The 19,472-nt window shown below is 25.6% G+C and overlaps 5 protein-coding genes across 8 annotated transcripts; 1 reads left to right on the top strand and 4 right to left on the bottom strand.

The window, feature by feature from the left end:
* Nucleotides 1-240: 240 nt before the first annotated feature.
* Nucleotides 241-9,039, bottom strand: LOC124952556 (centrosomal protein of 290 kDa). 3 transcript variants are annotated; one of them, XM_047502615.1, is made up of 28 exons: nt 8,766-9,039; nt 8,140-8,239; nt 6,870-6,959; nt 6,497-6,797; nt 6,342-6,410; nt 6,098-6,263; nt 5,759-5,984; nt 5,513-5,666; nt 5,314-5,443; nt 4,953-5,216; nt 4,691-4,843; nt 4,361-4,533; nt 3,876-4,158; nt 3,673-3,787; nt 3,478-3,592; nt 3,277-3,402; nt 2,850-3,200; nt 2,559-2,729; nt 2,312-2,467; nt 2,111-2,218; nt 1,751-2,026; nt 1,630-1,684; nt 1,401-1,542; nt 1,181-1,295; nt 957-1,057; nt 742-880; nt 563-669; nt 241-444 (listed from the first exon to the last, which is right to left on the bottom strand). In XM_047502615.1, exons 2-28 carry the CDS (start codon nt 8,235-8,237, stop codon nt 372-374), a joined length of 4,257 nt encoding a protein of 1,418 aa, XP_047358571.1. In that variant the 5' UTR covers nt 8,238-8,239; nt 8,766-9,039; the 3' UTR covers nt 241-371. The 3 variants fall into 3 exon arrangements, with proteins under 3 accessions (XP_047358571.1, XP_047358572.1, XP_047358573.1); XM_047502616.1 differs by having other exon boundaries at nt 563-666; XM_047502617.1 differs by lacking the exon at nt 4,691-4,843 and having other exon boundaries at nt 8,766-9,038.
* Nucleotides 9,040-9,251: 212 nt separating this feature from the next.
* On the bottom strand, nt 9,252-12,544 carry LOC124952564 (palmitoyl-protein thioesterase 1). 2 transcript variants are annotated; one of them, XM_047502629.1, is made up of 8 exons: nt 11,991-12,544; nt 10,868-11,046; nt 10,680-10,786; nt 10,477-10,604; nt 10,162-10,320; nt 9,871-9,988; nt 9,602-9,760; nt 9,252-9,542 (listed from the first exon to the last, which is right to left on the bottom strand). In XM_047502629.1, the coding sequence occupies exons 2-8, from the start codon at nt 10,986-10,988 to the stop codon at nt 9,417-9,419; spliced, it is 918 nt and encodes a 305-aa protein (XP_047358585.1). In that variant the 5' UTR covers nt 10,989-11,046; nt 11,991-12,544; the 3' UTR covers nt 9,252-9,416. The 2 variants fall into 2 exon arrangements, with proteins under 2 accessions (XP_047358585.1, XP_047358584.1); XM_047502628.1 differs by lacking the exon at nt 11,991-12,544 and adding an exon at nt 11,138-11,758.
* Nucleotides 12,545-12,694: 150 nt separating this feature from the next.
* On the bottom strand, nt 12,695-14,160 carry LOC124952562 (CDK-activating kinase assembly factor MAT1). Its single transcript, XM_047502627.1, has 2 exons — nt 13,764-14,160; nt 12,695-13,657 (listed from the first exon to the last, which is right to left on the bottom strand). Exons 1-2 carry the CDS (start codon nt 13,885-13,887, stop codon nt 12,819-12,821), a joined length of 963 nt encoding a protein of 320 aa, XP_047358583.1. The 5' UTR covers nt 13,888-14,160; the 3' UTR covers nt 12,695-12,818.
* An 88-nt stretch (nt 14,161-14,248) lies between these two features.
* On the top strand, nt 14,249-15,673 carry LOC124952566. Its single transcript, XM_047502631.1, has 3 exons — nt 14,249-14,494; nt 14,782-15,261; nt 15,353-15,673. The coding sequence occupies exons 1-3, from the start codon at nt 14,476-14,478 to the stop codon at nt 15,499-15,501; spliced, it is 648 nt and encodes a 215-aa protein (XP_047358587.1). The 5' UTR covers nt 14,249-14,475; the 3' UTR covers nt 15,502-15,673.
* LOC124952558 lies at nt 15,530-19,356 on the bottom strand. The gene is made up of 10 exons (XM_047502620.1): nt 18,749-19,356; nt 18,336-18,494; nt 18,061-18,225; nt 17,796-17,966; nt 17,630-17,738; nt 17,407-17,563; nt 17,172-17,307; nt 16,890-17,081; nt 16,379-16,750; nt 15,530-16,295 (listed from the first exon to the last, which is right to left on the bottom strand). Exons 1-10 carry the CDS (start codon nt 18,825-18,827, stop codon nt 16,021-16,023), a joined length of 1,815 nt encoding a protein of 604 aa, XP_047358576.1. The 5' UTR covers nt 18,828-19,356; the 3' UTR covers nt 15,530-16,020.
* Nucleotides 19,357-19,472: the final 116 nt, after the last annotated feature.

Genomic DNA, 19,472 nt, shown 5'->3' with positions numbered 1-19,472 from the left:
AACTGTTGATCCCTGATCGGTATTGAAGTTTCCGATTTTATTCAACTGATTATTGGAATTTGAAATGCCATCTAGTAGCAAATGCTCGGATTAATTTTGTTGATCCCTCTCTAATAATAGGCTATATTTTTACTTGTATGTATGTAAGAAAAACTTATTTGTAAGTATGAAAATGATATACATTATTTGAAATAATTTACTTGTCCTTATTTAATAAAAAAATAGAAAAGATACAGTAAAGAAAGATAAGTAAAATTTATATTCGAAGAAGTATTTTTACTGAATTATAATACATAACTTTAGACACTTTGCAACTGATTTTGTAAATAAATATAGAACTGTAAAGTTTAAAATGATATAATCATATGAAATTATGTTTTTGATGTTATTGAATTTCTTGACGGTGGTCTGCTAGAGTCTCCACTTTCAGATTTCCTACTGGTACTGTATAAAATGAAATATGGTTACTATGTTAAAAATCGAAAAAAAAAAAACTAAATAAATAAGTAAAAACAATCAATTTCATTGAATAATATGGTGGTTAATAAAATTATGAAATTACCTGCTACTTCTATTGCTTCTTTTAAACATATCCGATAATTTCTTTTTTAACTTTTTTTTTTCTTCTTTAATATTTTCATTAATGCTCATTTCAGAGCCTGAGGTCTGCTAGAATTAAAATTTGCATTTTATTTAAAAAGTAATTAATATATATAAGCAAAATAATACATTTTTACCTACTCGATAGTCTAAATTCATGTTTGCATCGTCAACACTGCTAGATTTAACCAGTTTAGTTCTGATTTTTCCAATTATACCTTTATTGTATTTTTTCTCTCTATGTAACATTTCACTTTTTGTAGAGTCACCAGATAAACGACTAAAATAAATAATGAAGATAAAGTAAAGTAGTACAATTTGTGATATTAATAATTTAATATATTTAGTATATATACCTATCCACACTAGAATCCCTTTGTAAAGTAAATGCTCGTGGATTGGATTCCAATGATTGTAGACTGGACATGTTACTATCAGTACCCCAAACATTTTGGGACTGAAGAAAAAGAATTATTTTATAAATATTTAATATTGGTGCACATAGTATTATTTGTATATTACTACAATAATTATTAATAATAACATTAGATAAAATACAGAGATGTTCATATAATTTTACCTCTATGCTTCCTCCCCCTGTTGTTTGCTCTAAAGATAAACTTTTCACTTTCAAACGTGGTTTGGAAGGATTTGGACTCGTACCTCTTCTTGTTGTATTATCTACAGATGTTGATCTATAATATAAAAATATGTTATATAAAATATATATTATATAGGATTAATCTTATAAAGGAAAAAACCGTTTTTTAATCAAGTTAATATTTTGCTACATAGTTCACCTCTTACTAAGCTTCATCAACTGTTTTGCACTTATATTATCCAATGTTTTCTTAGATTCTTTAAGCTCTTTTGCTACATTCATTAATTTCCTTATAGTATATTCCAATTTTTCTGTTCTATTTTCCAATTGCTGCATAGAACCTACATATATGCATAGATATATCATTTATCATGTATGTTAAATATATATTGTTACAAGAAGATAGAGTTTTAAAGTACAATTTTTACCTTTAATATCATTTTTCATATCAAGCATAGGTGATGATTCTCTCGATTTAGGACCCTATAAAAGATTATATGTATATATTATATTTTTAATAATAGAAATTAATTTTATTATATTTTATACTTTTAATCTTCTTGGTGGTGTTGGTGTGTATATTTCTGTTTTTTCTTTTGTATACACATCATTTAATTCTGGAAATAGTTGCTGAAGATCATCTACTTGTCTTAACAACATATTAATATTTTTCATTTCGTTATTATCTAATTCTCGTTGATGTAATATTTCATTTTTCAATTCTTGTCTTTCCTTTTCATGACGTTCTTTTTCACGTCTCATTCTCTCGTTACTTGTTCTTAATTTAGCATGAGCATCCCGTAATTCCAATAAATCACATTGTAACTATTTGAAATATAATAAAATATTGTAAAAACTAAAGAAAGAATATTTAAAAAAATAATAAACAAAAATTTAATTTATTCTTACTTCTATTAATTTTTTCTTGTTTTCTTCTTTTTCTTCGTCAAAAGCTTTCTTTAACTGATCTTGCTTTCTTTTATTTTCAAGGCGTTCCTTAGCACGTTCTCTTTCAATCTATAATGTTAATTAAAGATAATTAACATATAAATAAATGATTTTCAATATTATTTTAATTGCATTATTTAATGTATAATTCGAATTTTTAACCTCGAACAAAGTTTGCCTTAAATCTCTTGCAAGAGTAGCTGTTTCTTCTAATAATCTTTGTTGTTCCTTTCTTTCTTTCTGCCAAGCGAGTTCCATGCGTACTTTTACGCCTGGAATTTTGGATCGTCCACTAGAAAGAATGCGTTCTTCTTCAAGCTGAAAATTTGAAATATATATTAATACAAAAATTATAGAAATGTTGGAAATATTCTGTGTGAAATAATCTTTTATTTCATATCTTACTAACTTCATTAATTCGAGATTGCATCTCAGATAATTTTACATTCCAAGCTGATTTCTCTGAAACTAATGAAGTCTTTAATCTGGAATATTCAAGTTTTGTTTCTGAAAGTTCATCTTCCATGCAATTAATTTGTTGCTCTAAAACTGAAATATTAGCCTTAGAAGATTCTTCATCCTAAAAGAAAATATTTATTAAAGTGATTTTAAAGTTAATTTTAAAGAGAAAAATTTAATTTTTTTAAAGAAAAAATAGATAATATTATTATATTTTTATGTTTAATAATTTAATACTTACTTCATCTGATTTTTCAGAATTTGTAACAGATTGTTTACGTTGTCTAACCGATTTTAGATCTGCTATTGTTCTTTGGGCACCTTCTAACATATGCTTATATGTGTCTCGTTCACGTTTATAACGTGACAATTGATTTTGTAATGATTGCATTTCATCACTAATTGCTGTAATTCTGTGTTCATAATGCATTTTAAATTGTGCTATATCTGCTTTCTTTGCTTTCTCAACATTGGCTAGACTAGTTCTTAATTTTTGTATTTCTGATTCAAGTGCCGTTGTATCAACTGATAAAACTTGGTGAGCTTTCGATACAGCATCGTAATCTTTTAATTTATTACTTAAATCTTCGTTCTGTTAAAAAAATATTAGAAGTATATAAATATAAAAAATTATCTTTCTTTAAAACATTTATTAATTATTCACTTACTATTTCTCTCGCATTTTCTAATCTTTGCAACATTACATCATTCTCTTTTTTCAAGCTATTAATTTCAGTTTTTAGATCATTCATTAAAGGCTTGTGGGATAATGCTTCGTATTCTTGTATACGTTTCTATAATAATAATATATAATTACTACTAATAAGTATATATGATAAATACAAATATATATGATAATTCTTATTTACCTCAAAAATAGATTTTTCTAATTGCCATTGATTTTCTTTCTCTTTTATATGTTCTTGAAGTGATTTTATTTCTGTTTGATTATTATTTAAATCAGTCTTGTACTGCAATAATATACTGTAATAATGAGAGTACGTATTACTACTAAACTAAAAAAGACAATACATGCATTATTAAATTACGCAGATTGCATTTACCTATTTACAGATTGATTCTTCTCTTCAACCTTTTCTTTTAAAACTACTAATGCTTTATGTTCTTCATTTAATTTATCATAGTCTACACCCATTTTTTCAATTTGATTTGTGAGTTCTAGAAAAGACCAAATTTTAATATTACCTTTAACATTTAAACTGTAAAAAAGAATCTTAAATAATTTCAATTTTTGAAAAAAACTTACTTAAAATTTTATCAGAATAATTTGCTTTCATTTCTTTGATTTTAGTAGTATCTAAGCCACTTTTTTCTAGAGACGTTATTTTGCTTTTAAGAGATATAATTTCAGATTCTTTTGCAGATTTATCTTTTTCTATTTGAGTGGTTAATTTGTCTTTATCTTTCTTAACATTAGCAAGCTCAGTTTTCAAATCTGCTATTTGTTTTGCAGATGAACGCCTAAGACTTTCCAATTCTTCTTTTAAATGTTTTGCTTCTTTATCAAGTTGATTTTTAGTCTGTTCTATCTGTTACATAATTTCACAAATAATATAAAAATAATATAAAAATATAACTATAAAACACTAATAAAAAATGATTAATTGAAGAGTTTCAAAATAGGTCTTAAAGATTTAAAAAAAAAAATATGGAAAGTAAAAAAATTATTGTTTAAATCCAAAATGAAGAAAAATTAAGTTATAATAAAGCAAAAACAGTTATTGTATTTACAGTTGATATTGTTTCTGTCATATTTGCTTCCCGTTGAGTACATGATGATAAATCATTTTGTATTTCACTGCATTTTTTTTTCTCTTGAGATAATTCTTTTTTTAAATCATTAGCTGTTGTCTCTAGTCTTTTGATCTTGTTTGTATACTCTTTCTCTGAGGATCTTATGGCTTCTATGCTTAAACAAAAATTAATTAAATTATTGTATATATAAATGTGAACATTATAACGATAAATTAGAACAAATGTGATAAAAAAAAAAAAAGAAAAAAAAATAGAAATAGTAGTGCAATAACAAAGAATGATACTACAATTATAGTTTAATCTCACCAGTATCTTTTTTTAGTTTTTCCAAGTCCTTATAAATTTTAAGTTTTTCAAAAGATAATGATAATAATTCTGATTTTAATTTTTCTTTTTCTTCTTCCCATGCCTTTTTTTCTGTCTCTCTAGATGTTACAGTATAATCCAATTTTTTTTTCACTATAAGTTATATTTATATATTTAAATATATTATCAAGATGTAAACAGAACTTTACAAAAAATAATACTTGGCAATAAATAATTGATAATTAAAAATAAAAATTCTTACTATTTTGGAAATCCATATTCATTTTATCGTCTGTTACTTTCACTTCACGATTCTTATCTTTGTCTTTGTCTTTATCTTTGTCTTTGTCTTTTCCTTTTTCTTTTTCCTTCATTAACTCTTTCGAAGTATCTTCCAGTTTTTGTTTTATTAATTCATAATCCCGTAGTAAAGCATCATATTTCATAGTATTCTCATTATTTTTCTCATGAATAATATCTATTTCTTTTCCATCATTGATATTAGCACAAAGTGTAATAATATTATCTAAAAGTATAACAAAGTGTAAACAAGAATATTAAAATCTAATATAATTATATATAAATAAATATATGTAAAAATCATAAATAAATAAATAGCAAACCTATTTGTTTTTGCATATCATCTACCGTTTTTTTAAACTGTACTTTCGTACCAAATTCTGTAGGTTTTACATCCGTTTTTTTTTTAGAATCGTTTTTTATTTTTGTTAACATCTCCTCAATTCTTTTTACCTATAAATAAATTGTAGAATAAATATCAATCATGGTAAGAAATTAAAATGTGTTTTAAAAATATTTTACTTCTTGTAATCTTTTTTCAAAGTCATTTTTTTCTTTCTGCAATTGTTCTGTTGTCCTTTCTAATTTTCTTAATTTAAATGAAAGGATGCGACTATTTTTATTTGACTGTTCTAAAGACTTTCGTAAGTTAGTATACTCATTTGCTTGGTCCTCCCTTAAATACATAAAAATTTCTTTTTTTACTACAGAAATATGTTTATTTTGACTTTAATTATTTTTATAAATGAACACAACGTTAATTGATACCTAAAATTATCTTGCATTTCACATATTTCTTCTTCTAATTCTCTGATTTCTTTTTTCATATCTTCATTTTCATCCATTAAAGACTCACAAAGAGTTTCTGCTGCTTTTAATTTTGATTTTAAATCTTCACCTGTTTTATCTGTATCACGTCTATTTAACTTATAACGTGCTTCATTTTCTAAGTCTCTTATTTTTGATAATAGTATACCCTTTTCTTCTGTAAGAACTAAAATATATATCCAATGTTAAATTATATTATTAATTTATGAAATACCGTGAAATATTATCTTTACTTAATTCATAACTACAATATTATAATGGTGAATTCATATTACATACCTTTTATTGATTTTTCTAATTTAATTACTTCACTTACAGATGTTTTATTTGATATTGTATCCATAGTACTTAAACGACGAAGCCATATTTCGCTCTTTTCTTTTTCTAATCTCTGACATTTTTCTTTCATTTCATTTAATTCTGTTCTTAACCTTTTAATCTCACTCTAAAATAAATATCATGTACATCTAAATTATAATTTTCACTTCTCTTTCAAAATAAATATTTACAATAGAAATATTACCTCTTCCACACCATTTTCTAGCCTTTGAATCTCATTTATAGGTACAGTTTTTGTAGGAGATTTTTTCACCTAAAGTTACATTTAATATTTGGAAATATATCATCTTTTTAATGCTATTTATATAAAAACTATACATAATGAATAAATAAATATACCTGAATAATGAATTCAACATCATTCCCTGCAATATTTCCATTATTTTTTATTACTTCTTTGATTTGTAGTTTTGATGTAGAATCAAATAATTGATTTTTAGAAGTAGACTTTTCACCTATTAGAGAATGTCTTTTGTCTTTTGCAATATCTTGCTTCTGCAATTCTGAGATATCATTAAGCTGATTAGTGCTAGTAGAGAAGTTAGACACTGATATAGAATTGAGCGAAGAATCCAAGTTAGATGATCGAAGATCATTTTTTGTCAAATTTGTTGTAGATGCCCAGGATCTCTTTCCATCACTAAAGTTCAATGAAATGTTAAAATAAAAATTCTATTTATTAATATTTTTTCTTATAATTTAAAATACCTACCGTTCTGACGAACTATGCAATGAAAGATTAGGTGTTGATGATGTTATGTCTCGTAAGCTACCTCTTTTTTCACCATGATCTTTATAATCCCTAGTAAATAAATAAAGTAATTAATCGATGATATTTGATTTATGTTTGCTAAATTCTATGTAGATATATATAAATGTATTAAAAAAGAAATATTTTGCTGAAACATTAAATTATTATTGTATAATACTTAAATATATATTGAATAGATTAAATTTATTTAGAAAAATACATAATATTCAATAAATAACAAAAAACACAGCATAATTAATGATCAAACGTCATACGATAAAATAATAAACTTTGAAATATACGCGCTATACATTATCATAAAATTCTTTCTTACCGATCGTAATTAGACTGTTTATCATTTCATCATTTTATATTTATGTTCTTTTTCTTTCAGTGAAACTGCTTTACCAACCAAATATTTTTACTTTTTTAAAATTTCTTTTTATCAAGAATAAAAATAAACAATGATTTTTATTAAAAATCATATAGATTAATACATTGACTATAAAGATTAATTTAATCATATTAAAAACATTAATTTTTATTACTTTTTATTTTCATTTATCTAGCATACTCTTTCATTCTTTTATGTTATATAAATCAAGTATATAACAACTACTTGCATTACTTTTGATTAATTACGTAGATCGGTAAAACTTTTCTATCTTAAGATAACATATTCACGTGAAAACTCTGACGCATTTACGTGAACGAATCGTATTTTGGATAAGTTATATATGTCTTTTCTATTCTTAGATTTATGCAACGATAGAATATGTTTGCCGACTACTAAATCACGTTAATCTGCTAATAAATCATGATTGCTTGTGTTTTTGAAAAATGGCAAAAGAACATGCCATCTATCAATAGTTAATTCTTAGATTTATATATATATAAATATATTGTCGTTAATTTAATTTCTTAATACGTGTAATTAGAAACTAAAGTTCTCGAAGGATCTGGTTTAGCTCAATCTGTTTATAGAAATCCGCTGTGACCGGTGATTGCGTACCTTGACAAATTGGCAACATGAATGGTGTAATTATCAGTTATATTCGAATATACAAATAAATTTTAATAATTTTTACTTAATAATTTATCGATTTTAATTATGTCTCAATAGAATCATGTGTGAACGAAATAGGATTTTTATTTTTTAGAAGTATTTCAATTTTATTTTATTTAACAAATCTGTAATAAAATTCAGAAAATGGTAATATGAATATATTACCTGAAGCATCGTTTGCATCGCGTTGGCCATCGAACCTGAGGATGAAAACCAAGAGGGCAAAGAGGATCCCCTTTCTTGGAGGAATATGCGTGATGCATTTCTATGAATTATTTCGAATTAATTAATATAGCTATTTATTATTTATTTATTATAATTAGATTTTGGCTAACTTTTGAGAAAGTACAAAAATCAGAAATATTACAATTTGAAATACCATTTTATCTGCAATTTATATAATATGAAATTTAATGCATGCGTACATTTATTATATTTGAACAAAATATACAATTTTTTGATTTCTTTAAATATTACAAATAATTATTAATTTTATTCATTTAAATATTGATAATATTTTATCTAATCGAAATTTTCAATTTCGACGTAATTTATTTTCCCGCCAATGCAATAAAATTTCAATTTTAAGAAAATATTCTTTATATATCTACATATCTACATTATATATCTACATGCTCGAAATAAATTTATTACATGTATATATGAATAAAATAAAATATATAATTATACCACAGTGGATATTGTAATATAGAATCTATGCATAAAATTAGAAGAAATCTATTATCATAAAATTAGAAGATATATTTTACGAAATTGTTTAATTGACTTACTTTATTAGTTCAAATACTGATTCGCTGAACGAAAAGTACTGTGATTATACATTTTTACAAACAGCACTTTTATCATCCATGTTTATGCATAAAACATTTATTGGTCACAAAAACAAAAATAATAAATGCCTCACTACATAATACGGAATCACTACTTATTAAATTATTAAGGCAACATTGTATTCATTTCTTCTCAGTTAACACTCCATGTTACGTATTCATCACCACATTCGAAACATTTTTCTGTGGCTCAACGAACGGCGTCACTAATAGCACTGAAACGGCTGCTATTGTAAGATCAGTTGAGTAGTCATCGTTGTAAGATCACCTGGACTTCTGCCAGAATGTGTGTTTGCAGATATTTATACATATATATATACATATATGTATATAATACATATTTTATACATATTTTCTTATATCTTTTGAATGAGTTTTTTTTTGGATGAAAATAATCCTTATATTATTATGATATAAAATACAATAAAAAAGTAAAATAATTTTATATTTACAAATTTATTACATTTGTCAATAGTAATAACGAATATTTCATTATTGCATTAATATATACTTATATCACATCATTAAATGCTATAACATTACTTCATCAAGATATAAACATTATTTTTATAATTATTATTCCTATTATTTTTATTTAAGAAATTTGTCCACAATGTTTTTCATGAACCATTCATTTGTAAATTTTAAATGATTGCCCTTAACAGAAAGAAAATATATTTTATTTAAATTATCCATTTCTCTTAATCCCAGACGATCCTAAAATAAAAAAATTATTTAATAAAATTAAAATCTATGAAAGTTATATTAACATTTACCTCTTTGTATAAACTAGATTCCTGCAAACTTTCTATTTCTTTGTTTTGACCAGGTTTATAAAATCCAAACCATTCTGATTCTTTAGGCTGCACCATAGTATCATTTTCAAACTTTACCAAAACTAAAGATTTTAAGTTTTTAAGATTATTTCTATATGTCTAAAAAAATTGTACAAAATATGATCATTCATTTTGCCATCCGTAATACATTAAATATAATAGTTACTTATTTTTAAATAATTATATTATTTTACATTAAAGCAACATACCTCATTTATATTTAATTCATTATTAATGTCTGCTAGAAAAAGACTGTATCTTTTATACTCATCTACTTTCACAGGATCATGCCAATATCCTGCTTGGATTAATTTTTCTTGGACAAAGCTTAAAAAGAAAAGATATATATATATATATATTAATGTATGTGTATGTGTATATTATTATATATTTATATTATTATATTAACAATATTTTCTAATACTTTTGATATAATTTACTTAATAATACTTTTTCTAATGCTTCATATATTATTTTTTAAATGTAGTGTATTTAGGTACTTGGAATATGCTCCATAAGTAAGTGCTTCTCTAATATACTCGCATATAATATGATCTACAGCAATACATCGTGGTAATCCATAAACACCTTGATGTTGACCACCAAGGGATATAAGATTTAACATTGGTGGAGTTGAACATCTTTCGGCTACAGCACGTCTGCAAATATAAAAATAAAATTATTTATATAAATATGAATCTTTAAAACACATAATATAAAATAATTTCAATTGAAAACTTCAGAGATGATTTTTCCGTATATCAAATATTAGATTCCTTAATCAGTTAATACAATGAAGTTTTTATTGGACTTACAGAAATTGTGCACCTTGTGACAAACCAATTGCATTGTAACCATTTTTTAAATTTGTATCCATTTCTATTTCTTCACATACTTGTTTCACATCATCATTAATATTACCAAAATAACTATTTTGTATATCCTATAAATAAATAAGAATTTAAATAATGAATATACATATACTTCTACAAATATTCTAGTTACTAATGAATATTACCTGCAATTCATTAATTCCTTTATGAACACATTTGATATAAACTCCAGGTATACTTTTCCTTAATAAGTGTTTTATATAATCAATACCATACCCAAAACAACTATCACCTGTCATCATAATAAATCTTTAATTTACATGTATATCTATAATGAATTTTAATAGCAACAAAATATTTACATGATACCTACCCATACCATGCCATATAACAATTGGTGTAGACGAATTATCTGCAGTAATGTTTATTTGTATAAACGTGCAAAATATACTCATTGTAAACAATAAAATAATACTATTAGATATTGTAGACATGATGATAGGTTATAAACGAATGCAAATTCGTAATTAGCAAATCGTTTTAACAACTTTCCTAGAAAATAATGCAAATAAAAAAAATTATTTTACATAATATCAAAAAATCCAAGCGAGATAACACAATAACAGACAGTTCGGTCACTTACAGTTCATATAAATATAAACAAGTATTTGTTCCGACAGAACACATACATATATACAGCATAGATAAATATAATCAGATATTTGCAGTACGTATACTAAAATTAGAAGGATGCGAAGACAAGCATTAACCTACTACGTAAAGATAATAAGCAAATATAAACAAAGACCAAATGCATAGAAAACTTATAAAACTTTCGGGTAACAGAGGCTCGACAATGTCAATACTGTAGACGATATATGTTCTAACTATGTTAACTATTAAAGACCACTGAACGAAGAATTTATTTTTAATAGAAACAAAATATATAGAAACGAAATATATTATCTCTTAACCTTTCAAGAGATTACTTTTATTCTATTTATGTACGTTATTAATGCAACGTAGATTCATTGAAATCGAATATTAAAATAATTTGTCAATTATTGAAGTTGTTCGAAGACCGGTACCTTTTTTGTTATATTTTTTATTCTATTTCTACGAGTTTCAATTCTGCAGATAAAATTTTATATTAAAATTATTTTATATTCACGTGGTATAGTAGCCACATAAAGTTTAGAGATACATTATTGTTTAAATAGTTACATGGTTTCGATTATTATATATTATTATTATGTAATAATTAAATGTTCATGAATTATACTACGATTCTTCACTTACATTATAATTTTTCTACATTAAATGTATATAATATTAAATGTACGTATTTAAGGTAAACTATTTACACATCACTGTTTTAATCACATTTAGAACAAAAGTAATTTGTTGCATGTTTCATATATAAATATTTTAATTTTTCAAAGTATATGTATCATATATAAATGGTATTTACTAAAATGTAATAAAAGTAGTATTACCTTAGTTGTAATAGGAGAGTGATAGTTTCTTACAGAGAGTAATATTATAATTAAAATATTTTCTGAACTAATGACTTTTTCGATATACATAGGTTAATACTTTTTTATAGAGAATGACGAACTACATTGACCAATACAATCAAAAACATATGATTTAATTTAAAGAACACAGTTGATCTTCATATGTCCCCTATGAATCATATTATGTATCTCTTGGAACTATTTAATTTTTATTTCTAATATTTTTTGTATTACTGTATTCGAGGGGATTGATTTAAATGGAATATCTCATATATACACATAAAATATATCCCTGATAACATGTTTCCATCCTTTTTCAGAAAGATAATTCAATGATATAATAATTTTATGATAATAAAATATATTATTTTTTCCTTTTGATAGATTAATTTCTACATTACAATAATTTATTGGACTATTTTTTCTCCTAAAGTAAAAATTCAATGAACGCAATATACATATAGATTAATTTTTTGTTTAAATACTTATAACTGTATAATTATCTATAAGCTACATTAACTTACTAAGACAAACATTTACATACATCGAAAAGAAAATAATGAGATAGCAAACACTTTATGTTTTTTGTAAAATTATTAATACCATTTGTTAACTATAGCAGTTAGTATAAAGGCAATACCTATGGAACAGAGGCACTTACAACTTTTGGCACGTAGTTTAAATGTATTTGTACGTTTATCTTTAATAGTCTTTTACAGTTGAGAGCCAATCATAGACTTTGGATTATGGTTTTGTATATATCACGTGAAAAGAAAATATCACAAAATGTTACAATAATATTTAGAATCAAACTGTTGTAAATTCTGTTGTATGCTGTGAAGGATTGTGGTATAAACTAGCCATAGCTTCTTGTAATGCTCTTAAACATGCAACATGTGCTTTAAATCCTCCTGCTCTTTCTGCTTTTGTCTCGGCACGAACATGTGATATGTATCCTCGAGTTTGAATTTCACGCCAAGTAGGAACAGTTGGTCCTTCTGTTTGTTGTCTAAGAGGAATATATGTAAACATTGGTCCTTCTTCTACTTTTGGAATTTGTAAGTAGTTTTGTGTTCCTTGTTTTCCAAACTTTATTCCTGTACTAAATTGAGTAGCTTTTGGAGAGGCAGTCTTTGCTTCTTTCTTGGAATTCTGTATTGCTGATGCAAACGTATCAACAATATTTTTTGCATTGCCTTCAGAGAATGTAAGTTCATCTATTAAAGCCTCTTTATCTCTGATCTTTTTCTTCTTTGCTTCCATTTCTTCTCTAGCAAGCTCTAGCCGTCTTTCTTCTTCCTGCTGTTTTTCTAATTCTAACAATTCTTCTAATTCATATTCTTTTCTACCAAGTTTAGATTTGCTCTTATTTATTTGATCCTTGTTATCTTTTTTATACTGATCTATTTTCTTATTTGTTTCAAGTACATCAATATCATTGGCTAAATTATATATTATATTTTCAACTTCTTCCAAATAATCATTGTATTCGCGCAATGTAGCAAAATCTTCTTCCTTTTTATTAAAATCCCTAAGTATTTTTTTCCTGATATTTACTTCTTTCTCTACCATAGGATCTTCAAACATTTGAACTCGAAAATTAGTTCTGCGCAGTGGAATGTGACATTCTGGGCAGGATCCAGAACCTTCAAATGATATAATAGATTATAAAATATAATATAATTTGCATGTATAACTATAGTTAATTTTTAAAAAATTGTATTAAGATATGTCACATATAGAACAACAAACCTTTCAAAAATAATAGGTCTACACAGTTCTCACATAGGGTATGCCCACAAACATTTACCATCATTTTTAATGATGGATTTCGATATTTTGTAGTTTTGCATCTTGGACAAGCTTGATCATCCATTGCAATAAGATATTTATAAACTAACAATACTTTCAAATAAAATAACCTATAATTTTGAGGTGTAACAAATCATCCAATAATAAATTTATCTTTTTGGATAGGTATAAATGATGAGATGTATGACATAAACGAATATGATTGTTATTTTATTTTAATGTAAAATTTTTTACAATAGCTAGTCTAGTTAATTATATATATCTCACGTAATGTACAAACAATACAGCTCTCGTAAAACGTTTATAATGTGACAAGCATTTAACTTTAATCCTCATAAACACATTTTCATTGCTTTAGATTCTCCTGGTGAGTTCTTAAAATAACAAATTTGAAACTTTGCTATTCATGAAAATCTGACTTTAGTTTACTATTGTGTACGTTATGTTTGTATGCATGTATATCATACAACTAAGGAAGGGAAAAATGGAATAGTTTAATAACTTTAAAATGTAACAATATGGTTATTGATAAAAGATAAAATTAACATCTATACAAAGGATATAGATAAAATTTAATAGCAGAATTTTCAGTATCATTAATGATTTTTTATTACTTTGTGAATTATTTTTCACGTATTTCCTGAATATAACAATGGACGAAAAATCTTCAGGTAACAATTTCATCTTATTGGTTTGTTTTCTTTAACAATTGTTGAAATACATAATATAATAGGTAAATCAAAAAGTAATATATAGATAATTTTAGAAATCATTGTTATCATTTTATAATCTAAACTTTTCATTTTAATGAATATATAAACGTTATAAATGTCATTTTAAATTACAATGTCATTTCAATTTATAAGAAGTATTCTATATTTTGAATTTGTATTTTTTTATTAATACAATTTCTCAAACCAATCTCTGCTTCAGTACGTAACAAATGTGGCTTTTATAGATAATGCCATTTCTACACAAAAGTCATTACCACCTTCTTATGATCCTGGTTGGAATGACACGCCAAAATGGGCATCCCCATATCCAGGAAATACAAATACACCTACAAAAAGAATACTGAATAAAAGAGTTCCATTTCCCTTAATTTCTGGGGAATCAGCAAGAAACAATACTGAATATCAGTCTCATACAGCAGGCATGTCATTACCACCTCCTCCTCCTTTAGATTTGAAGACAGCACCTCATGCACCTTTAATAACTCCTTCTGATGCAAACACACAACTTACTTCTATGGAAACAAAACTTGACAAACAACAAGCTCTAGTTGATACAATGACAAATTTAGAGTTTATAATTAAAAAATATGTGGTGGAAAGTAAAATAGATGAAGTGCAAAAAAGACTAGATTTAATGAAATCTTGTTGGCTTGATAATAAATTAAATAATTTTATACAGCAGAAAATACTTGACATTTCAAAGGGTGAGTTTAATATATACAATATATAATTAATATATTATTTATTTAGATAAAACGCATAGAAATTAAAGTAGTATTTATTTAATGTTTTTAGCTTTAAAAGAAGAAGATGTTGATAAAGCAGACAAACTTCACATTGCATTGATGATAGATCACACCAGTTTGTGTAGTGCTTGGATACCTAGTATTAGGCACATCATTTCAGCTTTAAAAGAAAAAAAATTATACTCCAATGATGTGTAGATATATGGAATATAAATCTACGATAAACTAGTTTGAAAATTCATTTATTAAAATACAGACACATTACTTCTAGATATTTTTTTTATATATATGATTAGTTCAGTATATACAAACAGTTGATATAATATGTTATACATTTATTTTAAAATAAAATTTGCAAAATTGGAATGAAGCATTTAGATTTTTTTTATGCTTTTTCAGTTATAATATGCTCTTGATGTTATATCACACAAACCTGATACCACAAAACGTTTCACTATAAAAATTGGTTATTAATTTGTCTGAACTAATTAAAATTATAAAAATCAAAACACTTCTAACATTATTATATATTTCAGTTCCACGATAATCACTAACACAGTTTCATTGATAAATGTCAATGATTGTTGTTGCATCATACTTAACCCTATCCACATTGGATATAACTTATCAATTTATGCTCACGTGTGAAGAGTGAGCTAACACTCCGTTTAACGAAAGATATTTGCAAAATGTGTTATATCATTCATATGATAAATTTTACAACTCATCATTATCACTAGGCTTTGCCAAATTAAAATCAAGTATTTCATCTGAAGTTAAGAAGCGAACATCACTATCTTCAGAAAGCGAAGAATTACCAGTGCCACGTTTGTAAGTTTTCCTTCTTGTAATTATGAAGAATGCTACTATTGAAACAACAATAATTCCGGCCAATACGCCAATAATTAAACCAATAATACTAGGCAGTCCAATGTTTCCACTGTTATGATTGAGTTTTTTAGGTTTTTCTATTCTCACACTTATTTGTGGATCTGAAATAAAATATTACGTTATACTTAGAAAATAAATATAGTAGCATTAAATGATATAATCTAATAGAAACTAAATATATTACCATATTGTTTAGTTATTTCAATATGTTTTGTAGTTGTTGCCGTTGATTTATATGTAGTCTTTGTTGATGTTTTAGGTACTGTGATGGGTACAATTACATGAACAACAGTGGTGCTCTTCATAGTAGGTTTTACAAATATTTTTGGTTTTGATACTTCTGTTTCTCGTGGTTTTGTTGTATTAGGATCGATATCATCTTTTGGATTTATAAATATATGACTATGATTAATGGTTGTTGACAAAGTTGTAGTTTCATACTTCACAACTTTAGTAATATTTGGCAACAATCTTGTAACATTTTTTCTATTTTGATTTGTAGTAGTACTAATGGTAGCTTCTGTAATCTCCTGAGTAATTCCATCATCTGTAAAAGCTATAAATAATCTTAAATAAGTTTGTATATATGTTTGAATCTTGAAAAGATTGTATATATGTTTTACTTTTTTTATTAAACATTAAATTAATATATTATGATTATTTTTACAGAATATATTTGAATAATGGATTATTACCAAGAACACAGTATTCTGCATAATCTGGACAACAGAGGGAGTATTCTGCACAATCCAATGTACATTGACATTGTTCTACTTTATATACAGGTGGTTCTTCATCTTGTGGTTCAACATTAATCATCTGAGATGTAGGAAAATTGTTACACTTCCCTTGACAAGTTTGTGATGCACTTACTATTTCAACTTGATCTGAAAATTTTGTAATATTTCATAAGCTCTGGTAAAAGTTAAAATAAGCTAAAAAATTTAATTATCATTCTTATTTAATAGATAATATACCATTATTATTAGTTGTCATGGTGGTAGTACCAATATCACTTGTGTTTGTCTCACATTCTTTTCCTTGCAAAATAGCAATATCATCAATAGCTATATCACTTACATAGCTTGTACCTCGTATACCTTCAATTATTATCTATAGAGTAATTAATAAATAGATGAATTCTATAATTTCAAATGAAAGTAGAAACTGTATATATAACTATATATTCTAGTTATATAATTGTGCACTGACCTGAAAATTTTTATCTACTTTCGGTAAAGTAAAAATACCATGTAACCATTGATTTCCTTGATTACCGTCCTTATGAAACATTAACTGCGGGTTAATATCAGTTTCTGCTTTGAAATAGATTCGTAAACCACCCATCGCAGTACCATACATGTGATACCTTGAAATACATTATTGAAAATAACATAAATAGATTTTGGATATTATTTACATATTATTTAATTACCAGAATGAAAAGCATCCAGATTCTGTTAATACAGAGTTATACAGAGGGGAGATAATTCTTGCTGTATCATTTACCAAACGTCCAGATGCCTCAATGTAAAGGTAATATCCTGAAATTAAATATCAAAAATGAAATTGTAATATCAACAAATATTTTAAATAAGTACCTTCATTTCCAGCTCCCAATGTATGATCATATGTCGGCCCCGTGCCAATATGCGAACTCGGAGTTTCGAAATTATGTCGCTGCCAGTCAAAATCATGTAAAGGATCCTGCTCCCACCAGCAAAAATCCGGTTTCTCGAAGTCACATCTTGTAGGTGCAGTCGCGCTTGTATCTATTTCATTTTCATACTCATTTTCCTCGAATATATATACACGTTAAAGTATATACGCCCGAAATATAAAATATCCAATTATTTATAAAATTACCTCTACAATACGGAGCTGTTGCGTTCCAGTTATGACCGTTGCAATAAATTTCAGATGTTCCAATTAAAGCATAACCAGTTTCGCAGAAATACATAAGTATCGCACCATCATGTTTTTTCGCTACTAAAGCGTGTTCGGGTGTAGGGAGAGGTGTGCATTCTGCATCTATAAATATGCAGGAATATAATTACTTTCAATGTAAAGATAATTATTATAAAAAATTAATTTCATACATTAGTAGTTAATCTATATAAACAAAACAAAATAATACTTACTAACACACACTGGTATTGGTGTGTCCCATTGTCCATGTATACACGTGGAATATTTGTTACCCACAAGAGTGTAACCATCGTTACAATTAAATCTAACAATTCTACCTCTAGCCCTTGCACGTACCCTCCCATTTAATAATCGTACAACGGGGCACCGATCTAACAAGGAAGTAAAGAAAAATATTTCAATGTTATATAGTTACATTCCTATAAAATACACTTTTATTTAAAAATTTTTCTGAACAGTTTCTCCCTGCAGTGAAACTTCAATGATCAGTATTATTTGCGATATTGTATACTACGTATAATGTAATAAAACATAAGTACTATCAAGTTAATTGATTTTTTAAAAGTATGATTTTAAATCTTAATAAAGATTTAATAATGTGATTAAAAACAAAAACATAACTTACTTTGCTGTGTTTCTTCTGAATAAATAATACACTGGCTTAAACAAATTAATAATAAAGAAATTACAGTAAACCACCTCATCACTATTACACTTTTGCTCAAATTTATAAAACTATTTAAAATTTAAATAAAAATTATTCTCTCTGTTTCCTATACGCATCGACGTTCAAATTACCCTCTGGCGAGAAATAAAAGATTTTTTTTTAGTTAACTTTGAAAGTTATTAAAATTATTAAGATTTATTAAATAGAATCGTAGAATAAATCGTGATTAAAACAACGTAGTAATTTCTAAAGATAATAAACCGATCGTTTCCAATGTATGAAAATAGTGTTCATCGATTAAACGAACTAAACGTTTGAATTCAAAAAGAACCTCTCGTTGCGGTGATCCTATTCTTCTAGTGGAAGTAGAGAGATGACTTCCGCTGATGCGAATACGATTTGGTCCATATCTGCTTCCACTTTTCTTATCGGTCCCGACTATTGTCAGGCCTTGAAAGGAAATTCCAGAGAAGGCGTTTCATACGAGATATGTACATAAGTTTAGAATATATATACATATACATACATATATCTTTTATATATAATCTTTATATATAATTTAAACATATTAGATATATTAATTTATAATCTAAATATAATAAATATTCTAAATCTAAATATTAAATATAAATTCTATTATATATATCTATTATATATAATCTAAAATTAAATATATAATTTT

The sequence above is a fragment of the Vespa velutina genome, chromosome 10 (genome assembly GCF_912470025.1).
Source record: "Vespa velutina chromosome 10, iVesVel2.1, whole genome shotgun sequence".
In the NCBI taxonomy this organism is placed as follows: domain Eukaryota; kingdom Metazoa; phylum Arthropoda; class Insecta; order Hymenoptera; family Vespidae; genus Vespa; species Vespa velutina.
Note: the sequence above shows the minus strand (reverse complement) of the source record. Positions and strands in the feature narration are given on the sequence as shown.

Excerpts from the sequence above, each read along its gene's own strand:
- LOC124952558 (XM_047502620.1), bottom strand. The coding sequence starts at position 18,827 with ATGAGGTGGTTTACTGTAATTTCTTTATTATTAATTTGTTTAAGCCAG. Across the intron at positions 17,739-17,795 it reads ATTGGGAGCTGGAAATGAAG|GATATTACCTTTACATTGAG; the intron begins GTACTTATTTAA and ends ATTTAATTTCAG. Across the intron at positions 16,296-16,378 it reads TGAAATAACTAAACAATATG|ATCCACAAATAAGTGTGAGA; the intron begins GTAATATATTTA and ends ATTTTATTTCAG.
- LOC124952562 (XM_047502627.1), bottom strand. The coding sequence starts at position 13,887 with ATGGATGATCAAGCTTGTCCAAGATGCAAAACTACAAAATATCGAAAT. Across the intron at positions 13,658-13,763 it reads AGACCTATTATTTTTGAAAG|GTTCTGGATCCTGCCCAGAA; the intron begins GTTTGTTGTTCT and ends TATCATTTGAAG.
- LOC124952556 (XM_047502615.1), bottom strand. The coding sequence starts at position 8,237 with ATGCATCACGCATATTCCTCCAAGAAAGGGGATCCTCTTTGCCCTCTT. Across the intron at positions 4,844-4,952 it reads GAATATGGATTTCCAAAATA|TGAAAAAAAAATTGGATTAT; the intron begins GTAAGAATTTTT and ends TATAACTTATAG. Across the intron at positions 2,730-2,849 it reads ATTCTGAAAAATCAGATGAA|GATGAAGAATCTTCTAAGGC; the intron begins GTAAGTATTAAA and ends ATTTTCTTTTAG.
- LOC124952564 (XM_047502629.1), bottom strand. The coding sequence starts at position 10,988 with ATGTCTACAATATCTAATAGTATTATTTTATTGTTTACAATGAGTATA. Across the intron at positions 10,787-10,867 it reads TGTTATATGGCATGGTATGG|GTGATAGTTGTTTTGGGTAT; the intron begins GTAGGTATCATG and ends TTATGATGACAG. Across the intron at positions 10,321-10,476 it reads TCACAAGGTGCACAATTTCT|ACGTGCTGTAGCCGAAAGAT; the intron begins GTAAGTCCAATA and ends TTATATTTGCAG.
- LOC124952566 (XM_047502631.1), top strand. Across the intron at positions 15,262-15,352 it reads AATACTTGACATTTCAAAGG|CTTTAAAAGAAGAAGATGTT; the intron begins GTGAGTTTAATA and ends TAATGTTTTTAG.